At 45.9% G+C, this 20,171-nt stretch overlaps 2 protein-coding genes across 2 annotated transcripts in view; one reads left to right on the top strand and one right to left on the bottom strand.

The window, feature by feature from the left end:
* Positions 1–10,983, bottom strand: part of LOC140214062 (uncharacterized) — a 160,556-nt gene extending 149,573 nt beyond the window's left edge. Inside the window, exon 1 of the mRNA XM_072285328.1 lies at positions 10,406–10,983. Coding sequence (XP_072141429.1) covers positions 10,406–10,727 — 322 coding nt within the window. The 5' untranslated portion in view covers positions 10,728–10,983. The remainder of the gene's footprint in view (positions 1–10,405) is intronic.
* The window catches only part of LOC140214061 (uncharacterized), a 134,821-nt gene continuing 116,175 nt past the window's right edge, over positions 1,526–20,171 (top strand). The window contains exon 1 of the mRNA XM_072285327.1: positions 1,526–1,644. Coding sequence (XP_072141428.1) covers positions 1,634–1,644 — 11 coding nt within the window. The 5' untranslated portion in view covers positions 1,526–1,633. The remainder of the gene's footprint in view (positions 1,645–20,171) is intronic.

Raw genomic sequence — 20,171 nt, 5'->3', positions numbered from 1 at the left:
AGTTACCTGAAACTTCCTCCTTGATATTACTACTCATGCTGAAAAATCTCAATGCTGATACTTCATCAAGTTAACGTTTTGATCCAGAATCGTTGTTGGATACTGAATTGCGATATGGGCAACTTAACGCACGGCTTCATGCAGCAACAAGATATCGTGCAAGACGCAGCAGGAGTGCGAACGAAATGAGATGCATAAGCTGATCCGCATCACCCCATCCATCAGCTCCTCAAGTACTGCAGCAGCAGGAGTTTGTATATGGGGGGCGAGCTCCATTACTGGAAAAGCTGGCGTCGCCGTTGGCGTGACCTGGTAAGAGGTATCACGGGGACACCACAGCCTCGTCGGCTGCTTCGGAAGCGCCGAAGCGAGCTGAAAAGGAAAGTTTGAAGTTCCACCTGCGCTGCGGTTCTGATCAAGTGGGCAGGTTTTCCTGCTTCGGCTGTGCTTCACAACGCTTGAAAGCACTATAATAGGTAGTGGCTGCCTCTGAAGGCATCTGACGTGGTAGACTACGGCTCGGGTGCCGCAGCGCTGGACGTACAAGACAGAACCCGGTGTCAGCCTTCACACGTACCCGCAGGACAAGAAGCTGCGTGGAGGTTCAATCGCGTAACGCTTAGCTGATTGATGCTGGCCCGTTCTAACTCGAATGTGCAGCATGCACTTCCGCGAGGAAGATTTCTGATACGGCGTCGGGGTAGCGAGGTTCGTTGAGTAGCAGAAAACGCGCATTGAGACGCTCGTCCATGCGCGCGGTCCGGCGAATGTCATGAAACTTTGGTCTACGAACTTGTTGATGCTATATATTGACAAGTTCACTGGAATGGAAAGGGACCGGTAAGAAGCACATTCAAAAAAGGCATGGCAGATGCGCATGCTTGCGTAGCACTAAACAATGAAATGTACTGGTTTAAGAAACGAAAGCAGCGGGTAATTGCTCGCTCAGAAGACCGATAAACATACACTGCGACGCAACTTGCGAAATAATTATATTGAAACGTATATTTACACAACGGGACATTACAAGGCGCCGTCGTAGGCGTCGAAGTTCCTATCAATAATGAAATTATTTTTGGACGGCTCTGACGATGTCCACGCAAGAATGGTTGCTTGTTTACTGTCAAATGCTCATATACTGCGGCCTAAACCTCACGGCACGGTGCAAGAACGCGCTCGCATCGAAAGCGAAACATAGTGCGCGGGCATGCATGCAGACTCGCAGTCGGTCACCGCGAACCCGTGCGATCGCTGCATTGAGGCTTCATTCTGTAATGCTCCTCTTGGTTATACGGAGAGCCCACTATAAGAACACATTTCACATAGTTCGCTCTCAGCTAATGCCTACCTTTCACGCAAGAAGCAGGTTCGGGCGACTCCATCGCGGCGACCACGCGCAGTGGCGTTCACTGTACGTATTTAAGTATTCGGTACACTGTCTGTAAACCTTTCTGTAATTTCTGTTTCGTCAACATCCATATTTTGACAGTAAACTACTTCCTTCCTTTCGACAGCCCTTACGAAATGTCCGGGAGGGCTCCCGCATGGTGTTTCCATTGTGCGCCCACAGCCAAACCTACGAGGAGCGGGCCGGGTTATCCCTCACACTACGCAAGCGAGGCGCTTCCGATAGATGGCGACTCGGTAAGTCCTCTCCCCTCATTCCTTCTGTCTTAATAATAAGGTCAACACAAGAACTCATAGGGAACGAAGGCACTGCGCAGCAGCATTGTGAACGTCTCACACTCTATGGCTATTTTTGGCACTTTATCATCGCTATCACCTTTACACCTGTGTTCCGATGACATTACAACCTCTAGCAGAGACGGCCACGTGACTCAGTATGGCTAACAGACTTTGCTTCAGTCTTTTCGTCTAGCTTGCTCCTCAGCTAGAACAAAAGTCTAAATTTCTGTTACGTCACACCCGTGTACCGCAGTATACTGTTCAAACCGATCGGGGGAAATGCACGTGAAAGTGCTTCCGCGCACTTTTAGCTTTTAGGTGTGGTGATGATTTATTTCCCCGCTTTCGTGTTGTCGCTCCTCTGTGTTATTGCGGCATCGCTTTACGAATATTTCGATATTGGCTTTTTCTTAGGGAATGATTCATTTAGCGCTGGCGTCTGCTAAAACATCTAACGAAACTGGTAATACATGACTGAGAGTGCAGTGCTCACTTTCATAACTGCTTTTATGCACAATTACTGGATGTAGATATCAAGGAAGCCATCAATTCATTATGTAAGAGTAGCCATTTTTCGGCAGCCATAACTGAGAAGTCGACAGAATGGTGGGTAAGCATGCATGTTGTGAATTCGTCCTCGCACTTCACTCTCCTCCCCGTGGGATAAGTATTGCTGAAAGCTAGAAACATATTTCTGCAATTATTACTCTTGATGTAGAAACCACAAACCACGTTCCTTTCATTCGGTGACCCATTTGTGAAGTACTCCAGATTGGCCTATACAACCTGTCGCTCTTTAGCTAATTGCACATTGGCAGGCTCCTTTTACTAGCGAAGGGCTGTTTCATTTGATAGTTGACAAGAGCCGAATACAATTCTGAAGTATTCGGCTATGGGTAGAAGAGTGCGCACAAGATATTGAAAGGTGTGTATGCGAAAGACAGAAGGCACAATACGACGATGCGGTGGATACGTAAACATTGTGCTGGGTAGGCAGGTAAAATAATTGTATAAGCCCGTGGATGTTCTCCGTCTTTCCATTTTTTTTCCAATTTGCTTATTAATGTGGCAGATGAGTCCCGGCGCTAATGAAAGTTAAAATAGAGCCTGCAGAAATAGTGTTTGCGACAACTAACACGAGAGCTGCTCTCCACAGAGATTTAGCAATTTAGCAAATTGAGCCTCGGCTCAGCTCAATTTTTCCATTAGGCTTGCGTTGCGGAAGTGGGGATCGTATGAAGGAGTGTGCTTCTGCTGCCTCGAAATGTCCTTATTAGAAATGACTTAAGCATATCCTTAAATGGACTGAAGAAATGATATTTTTTACATAGTTAAGAGTTGTTAGCCTCACAGTTCTTGCGGGATTTTTACATATGGAATGGCCAGAAATGAAGAAACGCTGGAGTTGTGCCTCCATGTCATGTAAGATTCGTTAGGACATAGTTTGGTGCTTTCTCATGCAGCTGTTTACATAACGTCTGCTGCTATTATAAATGCATTAACTGAATGAAATTGTGTCACACGCGTGGCATTAGATTTTTCTGTAAAAGTGGAGTTGACATTCTTTACGCTAGAACCACGTTACTTTATTTCTAGCTTCCCCGCATTGTCTGATATTGAGCACCTGGCAGCATGACTCATGAAAAAGAAAAGCTCTTTCTTTTTGTGCTTCTTTTTTCCAACAACTGCTTAAATAGCAATAAAACAACAATTTAAAATAATATGTACCAACTAGCCCCAACCGAAGTTCTAGTGAAACTAGGGTAAACTAGAGAGAAATATAGAGTAAAAAGGAAAGGCGTCATGTAATCAGCCGCCAGAGCTATGTTGCAGAGGAAAATTTGCAAATCATTCAGACACTAAATTGTCATGAAAGCGTCCACTGTAATCGATGGAGTTTTATTTTATATGTCAATTGAAGATGAAAAAGAAGAAAAATCCCTATAAAAGACTCTATAAAACAAGAACCAAAATGCTTCGTCTTACAGCGACGTTCGTATTGTCGCGTAGTCGTACTTCGCGATGCAGTCCTGTCGCTATGCCTTGACATTTATGTATAACGATGCCAAAATTTTTGTGCCGCGCTCAGATATCTGTAGTCGCAGCAACTCAATTTTCTGGCATTCCAACTGTTATTGTCCTAAGCCTAACTTTTTTTTTCCGAAAATGCCTCATGTCTGCATGCGACACATTCTTTTAGTTCAGCACGTTCACGCCTGGCTTGCTTTCGACAAGCGGCATTGCCTTCTGTACCAAATATCCTTGACGTAGGAAGACGTAAGGAAATCGTTAGCTCTCTCGCACCTTGTGAACAAGACGCACAAAATAAGTAAGTTTCGTTGGCATACATGATTAAACGTTCGCTATCTCTTTACCCAAGTGCCACATGCCGCGGTTGAAGTGATTCAATTAGAAACCCGGCCTACAAGTTGCTGTTTTGCTGCCCAGGAAAAGTCCCGCATGCTAGTCTAATTAGACCCGCAGGCATTCGGCACAAGCGTTTCAGAACTAAGGCTGGACTAAGTTGTATGCAACATAACTCTTGTAAACAAGCAGCAAGTACGGTTTCCAATTAACCTTAGAAGTTAGCTCAAGGAACCCATGGTACAGGATTCCTTGTCTTTCGTAAAGTCGCTTTTCTGACACTCTGCTGCAGAAAGCGGTGAATGCGAAGACGGCCGTATAAGACCTCGCCGCAGGGCTAGCATGAAGTAGGAAGGCTAAAACTAATGAACTAAAGAAGGCTAAACTTGGGTGCGGAATTTGGCTGTTACTTGGCAGGCTGTAGCCAATGAAGGAGGTATCAACATCGGCAACATATGCTGTCCTCAAAGACAGTATCTGTTTTTGTGCCTTTTAGTTTTGTAGGCACCAGGCAAGTTCTTCAACTTTTTTCTGTTTGCTTTACCGTCGTGTATTCCAGTAAACACTTCATGAAGTCAACAGTGCACAAAACAATGTTGTTCTTTGGGATCACAAAACAAAAACATTAAAATATTGAGTGAAATGGTTGAACGTTCGAAAGCAATAGGAGACAACGCATACTGGAGGGCTGAAGATTTATTTACTTTTGACCACCTGAGGTCCTGTACGTGCTTACCGAATACACTACCGTTTTGCAGTTAGCCCCTCCCCCCCCCCCCCCCCCGCTCCCCAGGAATTAAAGATGGTAGAGCGTGACTCACGGCCCGAACCTTGATCTTAGTAGTAGAACGTTATAGCCACTGCGCAGCTGTGATGGGCGAGTAACGCCGTGCTTTGAGGCCGAGTAAATTAAGTCCACCTAATCTTTTTGCCCTTATAATGTGGCTTTTGTTGTGCTTGTCACAGTTTCCACACGCTGAATAATGATTCGTGATATGAAGGATTTCGTAATAGCGGGGCTTCTCAGTGTGTATTTCACATGTCTTTCAGAGACGTGAATTTCGGCATTTACAGGCACAGCCTGAATATGGCCAGGGAAGAGCATTCACCTATAGCCTTTCGTAAAAAAAAAAGACCATACGAGTGCGTCAGACCTGTCGTGTGATCATTGAGTTACAAGCGATTGCAGTGAAAGTCTGATACGCTATTTACTTTCCACATGGATTGTCTTTTCTGTATCGCATACGCATACTTAAGGTTTACGAAAGCATTCCTTAATGAGACAGTCGTTTGAAATGGTGCGACAAGCCGGCGAGGTACTAGGTGTAGCTAAAAATGCTTCGTTATTGGTGGAGAGATGACACTGGCGTGGAGTATCGTCACATTAATTTAGGCGTGGAAGTGTGTTTGGCGCTGTTTTGGAGCTCATTCATGCAAGAAAAAGTTTAGCATTATGATACGTTTTGTTCTGTTACTGTCCCTGTTATATTTTCAAAGTTTTTCCTATCTGAACATTTCAGAATTCATCTTTAATTTCTTTTAAATGTTATCGTTCATCCAACTGGTCTGAATTTTAATTATGCTGGCTGTTTCTTCACAGCTTTACCTTTTCGAGTATTTTTGCTCTTGCAGTTATATTTGGTTTCTCACTACCAGCCCATTTTGTGTCCACTGCAGGATGAGGGCCTCTCACGGCAATATCCAGTTACGCCTTTCCTGTATCATGTGACACAATGTTATGCCGGCAAATTTCCCAACTTAATGACACCACCAGTTCATTGCCGGCCACGACAACACTTTCCTTCCGTTGGCGCCCATTCTTTAACTGTGACAGAGCACAGTTACCTTGCCCTATGCACTATACGTACTAACGAACTATATTTATTCTTAATCTTTACTACAATATCAGCTTCCCCTGTTTACTCGCTAGCCATCACAGTTCCCTTCCACATCGCTGTCTTCGCTCACCTGAATCCCTGTCTTCCAATGTTTTAACGTTACAAGTGTCATTTTTCTTTTCATGGCTGTTTACAATGTCCAATTTCCTGAACTTTGTGCATATACAAACACCACATTCTTGGGCAATTCCTCATTCTGGTCGCATGCCGTGTTGTCAAGGATCATCATCATCCTTACAATCATCATCATTATAATGAGGAATTGGCGTCAAAGGCACGCTTGAAAATAAAGGCACAGGGGCGTTCTTCCTTGCTGTGCCGGATACCGTACAAAGAGTGATCAGGGCGTCTACGCGGAAAAAGAGCAGCTAGGCAACGGAAGAGTGTTCCCCTGCAATAATTACTCTGACGCTTTTATGCCCTATTCGTATGGGGTTGATGCCTTTAGGCATTATTTTCTTTTGAGAACGAGAGTATACTGGAACTGTGTTGGCCCTGAAGTATTTGTAGACTTAGATTCTTGTGTCTATATTACAAAACAATTTATAATTGCTGTTTATGTGATTTTATGCGACATAAACAAGATGTATTTTTTATCATGTAGTATTCTATCGCGCATCTAGACCTCCAACCTTATAACAATCTGAGAGGACTTAGGGTATTGGAAATGTATATTTATTAAATGCTATATAAAAGGTTATTTCTTATGCCTTCGGCATGGTTCAGATGGGTGACTTATTTTGAAGCAAGAATGTTTTAGTTGGCCCAGCTGAACTTGCGTATGGTGCTATAAATTCTGAACTTTGGGAAAGGACTGAGATTGAAATGCTAAATGAAAAAAAAATGGTTTCACCAAGGCAGGATGTTCAGAATGCTCCATTCCTTCTTTGTGTAATTACTTCAAAGAGTCTTTCATCTAGAAAGAAGCGCCTCCTGATTTTCTCGTGAAGGTGTCGATAGACAATTGGACTTGCTTTTCACATATCGGGTTAACAAGTTCGCATACGAATCTCGAAAAAAAATGTTAGATCAGATAGTTGAATGAAACAGGCATGAATATAATAAAAAAAACGTGCAAATTGCTTTGTTTAAACAGACCGGATAAGAATGCTGTGGTCTGATGCCGCTCTTTTTTGCCCTGTCTTGTTCTGTACTGTCGCAATTCAACAGCAGAACATCACAGCCAGTGAGCCTTTGTTGCATGGGCGAACACTTTTCTTTATTTTTCTGCGCAATCGACTGCTTCCGTAATGTCTACGTTTGAAGCTTCACTTTGTGATGAAGATTTCTTTTCTTTCGTAAAGCACCCGTCTTTTGCTTGCTTACAAAACAAAGATCACCAGCCCTCTCAATAGAAATCCTTTCGCCCTATAGTTTTCTACACGAGGATTGCTGCGATGGGTGCCCTTCTATCTTTCTTGTTCCCCATTGTTCGCCTTTTGTGTGCGGCATTCTTTCCGGTGAAACAGAAGGGGGTGGAGTTTGTGTTTTCTGTGGACAAACTGCTCCTGTGACAAATAATGGACATGTCGCACGATTTCTTTTGCCAGGACCCAATGTTCTCCCGTTGTTAGATTCATCGCATGTTTACTTTTAAGGCGAAAGCCTTTCTAGGCTCATGGTGAACTTTGTCAGCACACCTGGCCGTCGGACTGTCCGCCGCAGCGTCATCGCGCCATATGAGGACAGATTAAAGACAGATTAAAGACTAAAATGATTCGTAGTGACAGTTAGCGAATGATAATGTTATAATAGAGATTGGTAGAGGTTAATAAGGACTAGTAAGGACCAATGAGGACTACTAATGACTACGAAATGACTAATATTCTAAAGACAACTTGTAACGACTACAATTGATTAGAAATTACTAAAATGCTTAGTAATGACTAATGACTGGAATGACATTTAATGACTACTATGTTTTAATTTTTTATCTACTATTTTATGACTACTAATATGACCAACATGTTTAACGACGGCTTGTAGTGACCACAATTGATTACGAATGACTAAAAATGCTTAGTAGTGAGCAGTAATGACTAAAAGACAGAAGAGAAAGAGAAGAGGCAATGAGAAAGAGGCGAATGATAAGAGGACGAAGAGTAGGCTTTCGCCGTTCACCTCTTAAGAGACATCTTAAGAGACCCTGCAATTTTTTTCGACCTGCAATTCCACTTTCTTTTTTGACGTTCGCTTCGTGTGCCCACTCGAGTGCCAAGCAAATGAAAAGGTCTTATACAACATAAAGGAGATGTTAGCGCCTTTGAGGTCTTTCGCACTAGGTGCACGCAATTCAGGTATTTTCATAACAGTTGTGTGCAGATTACTCTGGAAAAGCACTCCTGTGTTTGGCAATGCGGACTGTGTCGCCCCTATGCAGTAATAAGGTGCCAAGACACACGATTACTTCTTGTTGCTTACTAAAAGATAACCAGACGAGAACATATTCCTGGACCAACTGCACATTCCAAACACATGTAGAGCGCGCAATTTTATTGCGATCGCCTTCTTCAGCCACTTTTTATCTGTTTACCAAACCTCTCTACGCCGCTCCTCAACAAGGGAAAAAACTTTATTGGTGAGGCGAGCCACTGCGAGTCACCTAAAGGGGCATGGGCTTTCACTTACAGCTGCGCAGGTTCATTTCGTAGCAGTGAGAAAGCCTTCAATGCGGCACATTCGTGCATTCGTGTGATATGACCGATGCAAGTGCTCATGACTCCATTCGCATCACCTGGGAAATGACACTTCTAAATTTGCATGCGTTTTTTAGTTGCCCAGAGCAAGAAGTGAAGCAAACTCAGAAAAACAGAGCTGGCAGTTTCAAAGTCCACCATCGCACCGTAGAGAGAGCGAAATTTTTTTGTTCATCTCTTTCTTGAGCCACATGCGTCGCAAAGGTCTCGGCTGAAAGATTCACTCTTTCACAACTTTCAGTGTCATGCGTTCATTACGGAGGCATAAAATTTTAGGAAACAATTTTAAGGCAGCTTATCTTTCTCCCTTTATGATGTTTCTGCATGTTTACATAAGTAATAGTAATAAGGGACATTGCACGGTGAATAAAGTTGAATTATTTTCTGAATTTCTGCTGCCGTAGTTTCGTATTGTTTTTTAACGAGAACATCAGACAGCAAGGAACGATAATATTTTATCAAGTACTGCAGTTTGAGAATCCTTCAAATACAGCGAGATCGTTTCCTCTCGTAAACAGCTGTGTGTGAAACATGCTTCACTATCACCAGAGAGCGAGAGAAAAATAACTTCTGTTTGCACCCGTCAAAAATGACGGGCGAAGAGGCCTCAACCCCCGTTCATCCCCTTAACCGTCGGCCAGAATCCCTTGGGACTTGGCGGCGGTCAGGACTAAACCGATGACATTGCGTTGCTCTTCTGCTTCATGGCTGAGTAATAAGGTCTCCCAAGGTTCTGCATTTCTATTCCGGTCGTTTTAGGAAGGGCAGGTCCAGACCATGTGGACTAGATCTGCAATGCTATTGGAGTGCGTACATCTAGGATTGAATACTTCCGGATGCCATTTACTGCACAGCTGAGGGTTTGGATACACCCCGGTTTGCATTTTCTTCCACATGACTTCCTCTTTTTTTGCTGAGCTGTTTATCCGCCGCTGGTAGGTCTTACGACCGAGCTTACAGTGAGAAATGATTTCCTAGAATCTGCTTAGTAAGTCACCCGTAAGGAGCAGTTTCTCGCGCGGAGGCGGCGAGTCAGCGGAGATAAACCGGAAAGTAAGCCCTCGGGTGGTCGCATGCGCCTTCTCGTTCCGCAACAGGCCCTGATCGGTCGGGGACCACATGAGTGAGATTTCCACAGCGAGTACTTGTCCTCCTCTCAGAATTTTGGCAGTCGCAGCAGAGATACTGCCGATATAAAAATCCTTGGTGGCTGCCTTAGAGTCACTAACAATCACCCTTGTACTTTTTTGTGTTATTGCTAAAACAATGGAAACTTCTTCCGCCTCAGTTACACTTGTGTTTTTACCGGTGCAGCACGATACCGGATCTCCACTCTCGTGAACCACTACCACTGTGTGTGCTGCCATGCTATCGTATTCGGCAGCGTTTGTGCAGAGAATATCGGACCTACCTTCAAATCTGACCTGCAGGATAGAGAATGAGCGCGAAGAAAACTGTTGTACATAACATCACCCCAAGGATCGCTTGACGTAGTTGAAGTTACTCCGACAGTAGTTGTGCAGGAAATAGTTGTGATGAACGGTGGGACCAACTAGGGATGGACTCAAAATTAAACCGATGATCATAATGACTATTCCCTGCAAGACGACAGTCGGTGTACCTTCAACTAAGCCTAGTGATCCATGGGGGCGGTCTTACGGACCCTGATAAGACCTAGGCCTGGCGTGAACACGTCAGCGAATTCTGTTACCGAACGGTGCACGTTAACGTCGTCCGTCCCGAAGAAAGGCATTCACTCACCTGTCGTGTTCACGTTCATTACTGGCGCCTGAAGCATGTTGAACGCCTGGATCAGGTTGCGTCCGCACAGGCTGGGGCCGTAGCAACCGAGGACTGTCAGGGATCCGTCCGTCGACCGGTTTCCGCACGAAACCTTGAGGTTGAGTTGTCCACGAACAAAAAGCCTTCCCAGGAAGCAAGTCAGTTTCAATGGCGAACCACGCAGCTTGGGCCACACTGTTTTGTTTTGCTTATAGGTGATGACCGGCACCGGTGTCTCTGTATCGACCTGCATGTCCACCGGAACGCCCCCACAATTCAATGTGCGCACAATGGGTTGCATGATGCCGCCGTGGCTGACATGACTGTTCGCTGCTTCCAACGCGAATATACCGTCCGTGCCCACAGCTGTGCCCGCCTCCCGAGACGATAGCCTATGTACCTGACGCGACAGCCCTGGTGGCCCTTCAATGAACTCTCTGTCCCGGCGGTAGCAGGCTCGGGCGATATGACCCCGCTGTTGGCACTTGAATCACGTTGCCGAATGGAACCGGCAATGCTCTGGCTCGTGCCCTTTCGCTCCGCAGCGGTTTCACGAAATAAACCGTGGCCGATTTCTTGGGCGATAAGACTGTCCTCCCATCGCACGTACGCTTCCTTGAGCGGTGTCGCTCATTATCTGCTGCGCGCTCCCTTCTGCCATTTTTGGCTGATAGCACGATTTCTGCTTCACTCCTCGTCAGCTGCGGCTTCGCAAGTAACTGTCGACGCACTCCTGTGCTTTCCAGCCCACAGACGATGCGATCTCGCAGCATTCGATCCAACGTTGCCCCAAAATTACTTGTGTTTGCCATCTCACGAATGGTAATTATGAAATCTTTGACAGGTTCGCCTGGCAGCTGGTCTCGTGTAAAGAACTCGGTTAGGTGTGCTATCTCGTTTAGTTGCGGCAAAAAGTGCTGCCGTATCTGGCATGACATCATCCCGATTTAGCAGGCACCAGTACCAATGGTCGCTCAATGCGTGGTTCGCAATTTACTCCGGTGCTATAATCGGTCCCATCGTCTTCGATCACCCACTGAAGAACTCGACAGCGTTACATGAAGGAAATCCTTGATAGAGTGGTGGATGGGTTTCTCAGCGAAGTCCCGCTGTCGCGTCTTTCACTTCTTTCGTATCAGCAAGATCGGACACCAGCACATAGCAGCAGCCGAGCACGAAACTAGCTGGATGTGACTTTTCATGTGCAATAGATTGGAAGGCACGGGCCAGTAAATTGGCCGCCTAGGTCACCTGACCTCTCTCCACCCGATTTCTTTCTTTGGCGTTACGTGAAAGATCGACACTTACATGATCCAGACGGATGTCAGATAAGTTCAAGGCAAGGGTAACGGATGTCTGCCGTAGAACTCCGGCGTCGGTCATCAACAAAGCCACTGAAGATGTGATAAAACGGACACAGTGCTGCGTAGCTGTAAAAGGAGACGTATTCGAACACGTCCTGTAGACTGGTGGTCAACGGACCTTAGAGAGAGAGAGAGAGAGAGAGTAAGGATGCATAGAAAGGCAGGGAGGTTAATCAGAGGCCATTCCGGTTGGCTACCCTGCACAGGGGAAGGGGGATAAAAAGAAAAAGAAAGGGGAAGGGGGAGACAGAGAGAAATAGAGACGAGCAGGAACAAACCGCGTACACTACAGAGCGGTAGGGGGCGGCGTTCTCGCAGTCCATCGTAAAGCCCCGCAGACCGCAGGAACCTTAATAACGCAAGTAAGGCCTTCGGCGTGGATGTTCTGTGGGAGTACTGACCTAAATCGCTGAGTTCTGATAGCGGATGATTGTCCAACTGGTCAGTACTGTGCACAGGGCATAATAAAATCTGACCTATTTTTCTATTTTTTCTTTACTTTTGATTTTTTTTGTGCAGACTTCCTGATTGCTAATTCGGCTCATTTAGAAGTGGTATATTTACTTTCTTGAACGCATCTTTCTCTACACGTTGGTCGCTTCGCGGTCCCTTTATTTAGTTTTTATTTTTTCACACAAACCCGTTCGCGCAGAACGCATACACTTTCATGAACAATAATACGGTCACTGTAATTTGGCTTTGGCCTGAAGCAAGTCTGGCGCGAAATATCGCTTGGCACGCACTCTTTAGATGCCGTGCAAGCAACGCCCTCATTTTGAAACATACTATACCTGTTCGTGTGCATTTCGTGCGTGGTCAGAGCGGCGCTTAATTCGGCCGCGTTATCAAGATGCTTTTGTTAATAATGTGATCAATCGGCTTTGAGAGACGAATAATAAGTGTGAAGTACAAATGAGAGGAAGAATAGCTGCGAAGCCGCGAAACCTACTGTTGGTGCTTCTTCCGTACTATTGTCAAGATGATGCGCTCGCTCTTCGGGTTTGGGACAGGCAATGCAGTTTCAATTAGCTTATCAATCAGCTTATCTGACGGTGGTGCTTCATGATGCGGGTGGGGGCGCACTTACGCGGTATTTTCATACTTCGTGAGCTTTCTTTGACAGTCGGAAAGTATTGTGCGCAATTAGTACGTGGCTGAAAACACCGCATTTAGATGTCATTTTGGGGTGCCTACAAATGCCTCATTGACACCTTGGAAATTAAGGCAGTACTTAATTACAATTACTGAAATCAATCTCAACAACGAAAGAATTACTCCACTGCACTGGAAACAATATGCACTAAGTTTTCTTGGAGTAACGCAACTGCTCTTTTCTTTAAGTCTTAGTGCATGATAATTGGAGAACACTGTATATTTCACACAGCAACCAAAATGAGGCCAAGCCGCATTCACTTGAAATTAGAATGAACAGCAGTCGTGCGCAGCAGCGCTTAAACTCGCGCTCACAAGATAGAGAGTGAGAGAGGCTGCAATTTCGCAGGAAAGGCGAATCAGTTATAGTGATAGCCATGTATGCGACAATTACACCAAGGAAGTGTACACCACCGAGAGGACTTGTGTATAATCATATATATAACGCCGTCACTTCAGCGCTGAATTCTTCGAGGTCACACGAAGTGTCAAGTACAAGCAAGTACAAGCAAGTACAAGCCCACGTCTAGATTCCGAGGTCTGAGCTGCGCAGAGTGGCGGCCCAACTCGACGACAGGGTCTCCGGAGTAACTGCCATCACTCCTATAACTACATTGCACTCCCACAGCATGTGTTTCAGTGTTGCTGGTCCTTCCTGGCACAATTTGCACGTGTCGTCCTGATGCTTATCTGGGAAGATACGTTTCAAACGGAATGGATTAGGGAAGGTGTTCGTCTGGAGTTGTCGCCAGGCGACGGCCTGCCTCCTGTTCAATTTGGGACTCTGTCTTTAATCTCTCGTCATATGGCGTGATGACGCTTCGGCTGACATTCCGGCAGTTGGGTTTGGTGACACAGATTTCACTGTGAGCCTAGAAAGGCTTTCGCCTTAAGAATGCAATAGTGGGGCGAAATTCTTTGCGCGGCTTTGTTCTGTCAATCGCTGTAATGCTTTTGTTTGATGAAATCATACTAATGAAGTGCGTAGTGCGTCTCGGCGATGCCGGATTAGTGCACCTGGGAATAAGAGGTGGAATCTTCTTTTTTCATTTTTGAGAGGTCAGCAAAAATATAACTTCCGATGTGATAGTAATCTTGTCGTCTCTTGTGGTAAATACTACGTCGCTTCCGAAACTAAAACTGCACGCAATATGCTGGTTCGTATACTATGGATATCTGGAACTCATCAAGAGTCGTTTACGTGCTAAGTATATATAATGAAATGCATCAATTGGTAAGAGTAGAGCTGAGGAATAGCGTGAACGATACTCGCATCTCCGTTTTGTACGTAGTATTTAAAGCGTGTTGAAAAACTTCAGTGAGGGAAGAATTGTAGCCAAGGTAACGAAGCTTTCCTGTGTGTTTAAATGCCAGGCGATATACGATAGCAATATAGAGAGCGGAAAGGCAGGGAGGTAAACCAGATGCGAGTTGCCCTTCTACCCTTCACTTGCGTGGGTAAAGTAGGAATAGAAGGAGGGGAAAGAGAGAGCAAGATGGGGAAAGAAAGAGCGTGGTGGATGTTCCATTCAGACGCAGTAACGCAGGCCGATGGATTGCAAGAAGCGCAGTTGCACCTGCATACCTTTCTGATGCTATGACAAATTACGTGTATACTGAAAAACAATCTCATCCGGCCGAGGCCGGTCGTACAACTGGTTAAGCATAATGAAGAGCGATTGCCGCTGTACACTGTACAGTGTGAAATTCAAGGAGGGCTTAAGGTAGTATCCAGGGACTATAACCTGGCATGCCTGAAGTGTGGTTGCTTACATTCAAATGTGCTGCATTTGCTTGCAAGACTGCGGAACTTCCTTGCAACATCTGCATACGAAGCCGGATATAAACATGGCAGTCTTCTATGTGGGCTAAACAAACAACTTTATCTTCACGCTCATTGGCGATAACATCGCAATGACTTGTTAGCCTCTGAACAATCAATTGGTGCCCTTTCTAAGTCACGTGGTTTTTGGTGTTGGTAGTTTTAAACACCAGCAGTTCATACGGACAACCGCTCCAAGGCTGCAACAACTCTGTAGGACTGCCACCGCGCAAGTTGTCCATTTGTGCCTCGGTTCGTAATTAATAAAACAAAGTGCGACGTCAAGCTCTGCAGGTTCGGTGGCCGTCAATGTGGCAAAGCGACAAGTGTTCAACTTGATAGTCGTTCACTTTTTCTGGGATGACGGCAACGGTGGTAGAGCTGTTCGGCAGGATGGAGCCGTCGATGTATCTGGGTGTCTAGTTTTAGTAGTTCTTATTTTAGGATTGAGGTGAGTGCGGTAACTTCTTTAAAAGATAGCGATTACAGATTTTCTGCGCCCTAAGTGCTGTGAGGTAGATCATCGGCTGAATCAATCATTAACGCCCAAAATGCTACTCTAATGAATAATATTTATGGCGTATCTGAGTTTCCTTTTTCAATAGAATTTGTTTCCAAGTTCCTCAATATGCAAAATACGCTCCACGGCCCTATCATAAGGCAATTGCGTAGTATTTGTCAATGTCCTAAATAGGGCAGTGTATTTACTCCTGTCACACCTAGGCGACGGACATTCACAGTGCTGACAAGGAAATTTATTCACCCGTAGGCACGCTTACAACTGGGGTATGAACGAAAAGTACCATATAAAGTACATCACATGTAATACATCATATTTGATGTAAACAAAACAGATTAACAAATGAAATAATAAATGGTGTCTACTTGACACTGGCTTTGCCACACACAATAACAACAACAAAACTCATTACCGCATCCACGCAAAAGCATTATTGTCAGCCTCGAATTTATGAAAGGTACCCGGGGCACATACAGATACAGTCTGAACTCAGGCAACCGAATTGAGCATTATTCTGGCTGTAGAAAGACTTTGCCTCGGGAGACGGTTATGTACCGCGTAGACCAGCGGCGAAGAAACTCGGCTTCACCGAGTTTGAACAACTGTTCTTCAAGATGACCCCATACTATCACCCGCAGTTTCCGCATTCTGGGGTACATTGCTCTATTTGACTGCCGAGATCGTTCTGCGATGTTACGGAAGCACCACAAAACGTAGCTAGCGCTGTAGTAGACGAGACTGGCAAACCGATCTCGGCGCTGTGGTGGCCGCACGATGGATATTCCGAACATTCTTGCAACTAGCTTCCAGAAGGTGCGTGCTACAACGCAGTCCTTTACTACATGCGCGTTGGTCTCTGTTTGTGCGCAATATATGCATTTATCATTCGCTACCATATGCCAGCGTTCAAGCCTGTCTCTTGTAGGTAGAATGCCCCACTGATATTTCCAATGAAAATCCTTCACTTGAGAGCGCAAATCAGGTGAAAGCACAGCTGTCCATGTTTGTGTAGTAGCTGTCCGTGGAGGTACAGCTGTCTCACACAACATTTCACAAAGCCTGGAAACTGGTGTCGCACGCCACTTTGTAATTCTTAGTTGTACAAGCTGGCTTTGCAAGCGCGCCGCCGCCGCATACTGCGGTGCTGGCGTTACCGCCGTCGGAAGCAAGTTGCCTGTACTCTGCGGCATAAGCGTTCGACGGTAATGGCCCAGCCAATAAAGGAGCAGTGGCCTACCAGGGTACTCATCATCATCAAGTAGATTACATGTACTCTTAGTGCACAACAGCCTACCGAATGTAACTATGCACGGCAAGCTCCATCCTCCGCTGGATTTTGGCAAACGCAAGAATCGCTGCGCTACGTATTGCGACTTGTTTAACCAGAACCATGAGAAAATAAGTGAGTTTACTACTCGTACTGTTGGTGACGGCGGGAGAGCTACCCTTGCAGCAAACCACAGTTTACTGCACAATACGTTCTTAATGAAGAAAGCCCTTTCTGCCAGCGGCAATGGCGACGCCGTCACTGCTTCCGACTGTTCTTTAATGGAACTGACAATGTCTCGCCACGTGTGAGGTGAAACGCCACTGGTACAAAATTTGATACCTAGAATTTGCATATGCTCGGTCTGTTTAATGTCCCGTGGTAGCGTTATTTCGGCGCGACCTAAATTTAATGCTTCACATTTTCTCATATTTATTTTGCCCCCTGACATTGAAGCATATTGATTATAAATACGAAATACCTCTACAAGACTGTCCCCATCCCGTAAAAACAAAGTGATGTCATCCGCATACGCTGATACTTTTATGCACCCGGTTCCCGGCATAGGAAGACCTCTTAGGAGCGGGCTCTCGCTAAACCGCCTTAACAACGGGTCAATCGCAAGCACAAACAATATGGGTGACAAAGGACAACCCTGCCGCACTCCCCTTGTCACATCAAATCTAGGTGTTAAAATGCTGTTAAGCAGTAGCTCAGTTGTTGTTCGCGAATACAACATCCGCAGGATGTCTACAAACTCTTCAGGGAAGTTATAGCATCGTAAAACCTCAAATAAGTACTGGTGTTCTAAGCGGTCGAACGCTTTGGCTTAGTCCAAGCTTACTAATACTCCTGAAGCTTCACGCGCTGTTGTGTATTGTATGATATCACGTGTTAAGTTGAGAGACGAAAATATACTCCGACCCGGCACGGAACATGTTTGATGTACACTGACTATTTTCGGCAATAATATCTTCATGCGATTTACAAGAAGGGTTGTCAATATTTTATATTCTGTGTTGAGCAGCGTTATAGGCCTCCAGGATGAGGGTTCTGCAAGGTTGGAGTCTGGCTTTGGCAAGAGCATTACGCGGCCCCGAATAAACGATTTAGGAATACCTTCCCGTGCAAGAATGCCGTTAAGAAGCGACACTAAGGCAGTGCCTACTTCCTCCCAGCAAGATCGGTAAAATTCTACTGGTAAGCCATCTGGACCGGGTGTTGATCCGCTGTTCATAGATCGTATAACATCAAAAACTTCTTGCATATTTGTTGGAGACAATAAATTCTGGCCTTCTGTATCTTCTACTTGAGGTAGGTTAGCGCAAAAGTCTGAAATCTCTTCGCTCATTAGCTCTGCACTATAAATCTTTTCCGATGAAAAAGCGTCTGAGAACCAGTTCCAAAATATTCTTTCGATATCTCGCCTCTCACCGCTCTCTGTGCCATCTTCTATTATAACCCTTTCAATAAAAGAGCTGCCATTCTGCCTCCTGCTGGACGCACGAGCCAGCCGCAGTACCTCAGGGTCGGAAATTGGCCTGTTGGTCATCCGCGCCTTTGCAGAGGTGCGAGAGTACCAGCTCATAAGTCTATGGTAGCGTTCACGCTGATGATCTAGGTATTCGCGCATTAACTGTGTTTGGGAGTTACCGTCTCGTACTATTCTTATCCTTCTCAGGCACTCACAAAGCTGTTCGGTCTCTTTTCTTTTTCTTTTCCTGCTAGCTGCTATGCATACTGACCTCCACCTTTCCTTTAATGTATCCCACGCTTCGATATTGCATTCATAATCGCAAACTGTTGTAGCTACTGACGCTTTTAGTTCGGTTAGAGTCGCCTGGTCACGTAAAGAAGCAATGTCTAGTCTCCACATGTCAGTGCGTTCACCTGGCCTTCCTTCGAGGTTCAATATGACAGCGAAAGGGCGATGATCTGAAATGTACCCGGCGTCCGCGGGGACATCGAGGATGCTGCACTGGACAATTTGCGTTGTTAATTCAGGGGGGAAATACATTCGATCTAGACGACATTGCGATTGCCTTTGCTGCCATGTGGCGCCAAAACTTCCGCCATGCATATGGACCCAGGCATCAGATAAATTGTATTCTTTCACTATACGAGATAATTCAGTTGCGTGCGTATTGGAAGCGTATTGTCGTGGCCCTCGTGAGTCGCGCATAGGGTCGAGCACACAGTTAAAATCACCAACGATAAAGAATGGGTGGTTGTCTAACAAAAAAGGGGAGAGTCTCGCAAAGAAGTCAATGCGGTCTGACCGTACGGCGGGTCCATAGACATTCAATGCCCGAACTTTCCTCTCACCCCAGAAAAAAAAGCTATTACACGACCTTCCAAGTCAAAAAGGCGGTGACTTCCATGTGGAAGCACCCTACGAAAAACCACCACTCCTACACCACGACATCTCCCGGGGCTATACGAAAAATAAGCTTTAACAGAAAATCCATCGCAAAATCTTTTAACTTCCTGCTTGTTTCTCAAGTTACACTCCTAAAGAAACAGGAGGTCGACTTTTTTCTCGCGAGCGAAATGAATTACTTCCCTCTGCTTATCTATGCTACGAAATCCTTGTGCGTTAAGTGTCATTATGTGCACATACATGGTGAGTTAGTTGCGTACAGAAATAGACTAAGAGAAATGGCTTACCACAAGCTAGTTGCGAACTGAATCGGCGTCCTACATCAGTGCAACAGCCAGAACACGGCAAAGTCAGCAATGACTTAGGAGTATCACAGCGGTGAACGCGAAACGGGCACTGTTAATGTTCTTCACACAAGTTAGCCGGAAGCAAGCTGATTACTAAAATACCGAGGTTGCAGACGCTCGCACAGGGACGGGAACGCGATGTCTGCGCGAAACACCATTCCGTCAACGCTGCCTGAGCTTCGTAGCGGGGAGTAGAGGAAAAGCAGCCCTTACGGGCAGCAGAAGCAGTGTAAGGCGCCACTGTTAGTACGTCTCCGAATCGGAGACAAGGTCCATGGTAGTGGTGTCTCGTGGCATTTTCTTGCATTTCTTGGAGGGTGTCGCCATTGGTTCTGGTGACGTAGAGCTCTCTGAAGAGAGCATTCTCTTGGCTTCTCCAGACGCTGTTTGCGAACGCGTGCGTCTCTCATTCACCGCTGTACTAGTACCACTCGCAAGCGTGGTCGTTGTCTTGGCAACCGGCGTGATCCTCGACGGACCGGCCGAGACTTCGGGGAGGCCGCGATGGCGTCCATCCGCGTTCTGGCTAGCGTTCGGTGTTGTAGCACATGCAGGGAGCCGTTCCCGCTGTGATAGCGTAGACTGGGCGTCTAACGTAGGCTCCTCATCGTCTTCCGTGGCAGACGACGCCATTGTGGCAGGTGGCGTCTCGTTGCTCTCTTCGTCAGTAGAGGGAGAAGACGCAGCGTCGCTGGCATCGGGGTACGCTGGCGTCGGCGCCTCTGGGGCACTTTCTTTTCCTGCTTGATCTGTGGCTTGCGTCCGTGCTGCGTCTTCAGATGTATTCTCTCCCAGTCGTGGCTGGGCGGGCGTCACTGGTTTCACTGCAGCAGCATACGAACGTGGCAATACACAGTCAACAGTGGCGTGCTCGCCATTACGTCTGCATGGCG

The sequence above is a fragment of the Dermacentor andersoni genome, chromosome 11, assembly GCF_023375885.2.
Source record: "Dermacentor andersoni chromosome 11, qqDerAnde1_hic_scaffold, whole genome shotgun sequence".
Lineage (NCBI taxonomy): Eukaryota > Metazoa > Arthropoda > Arachnida > Ixodida > Ixodidae > Dermacentor > Dermacentor andersoni.
This window is presented reverse-complemented; position numbering and strand designations above follow the sequence as displayed.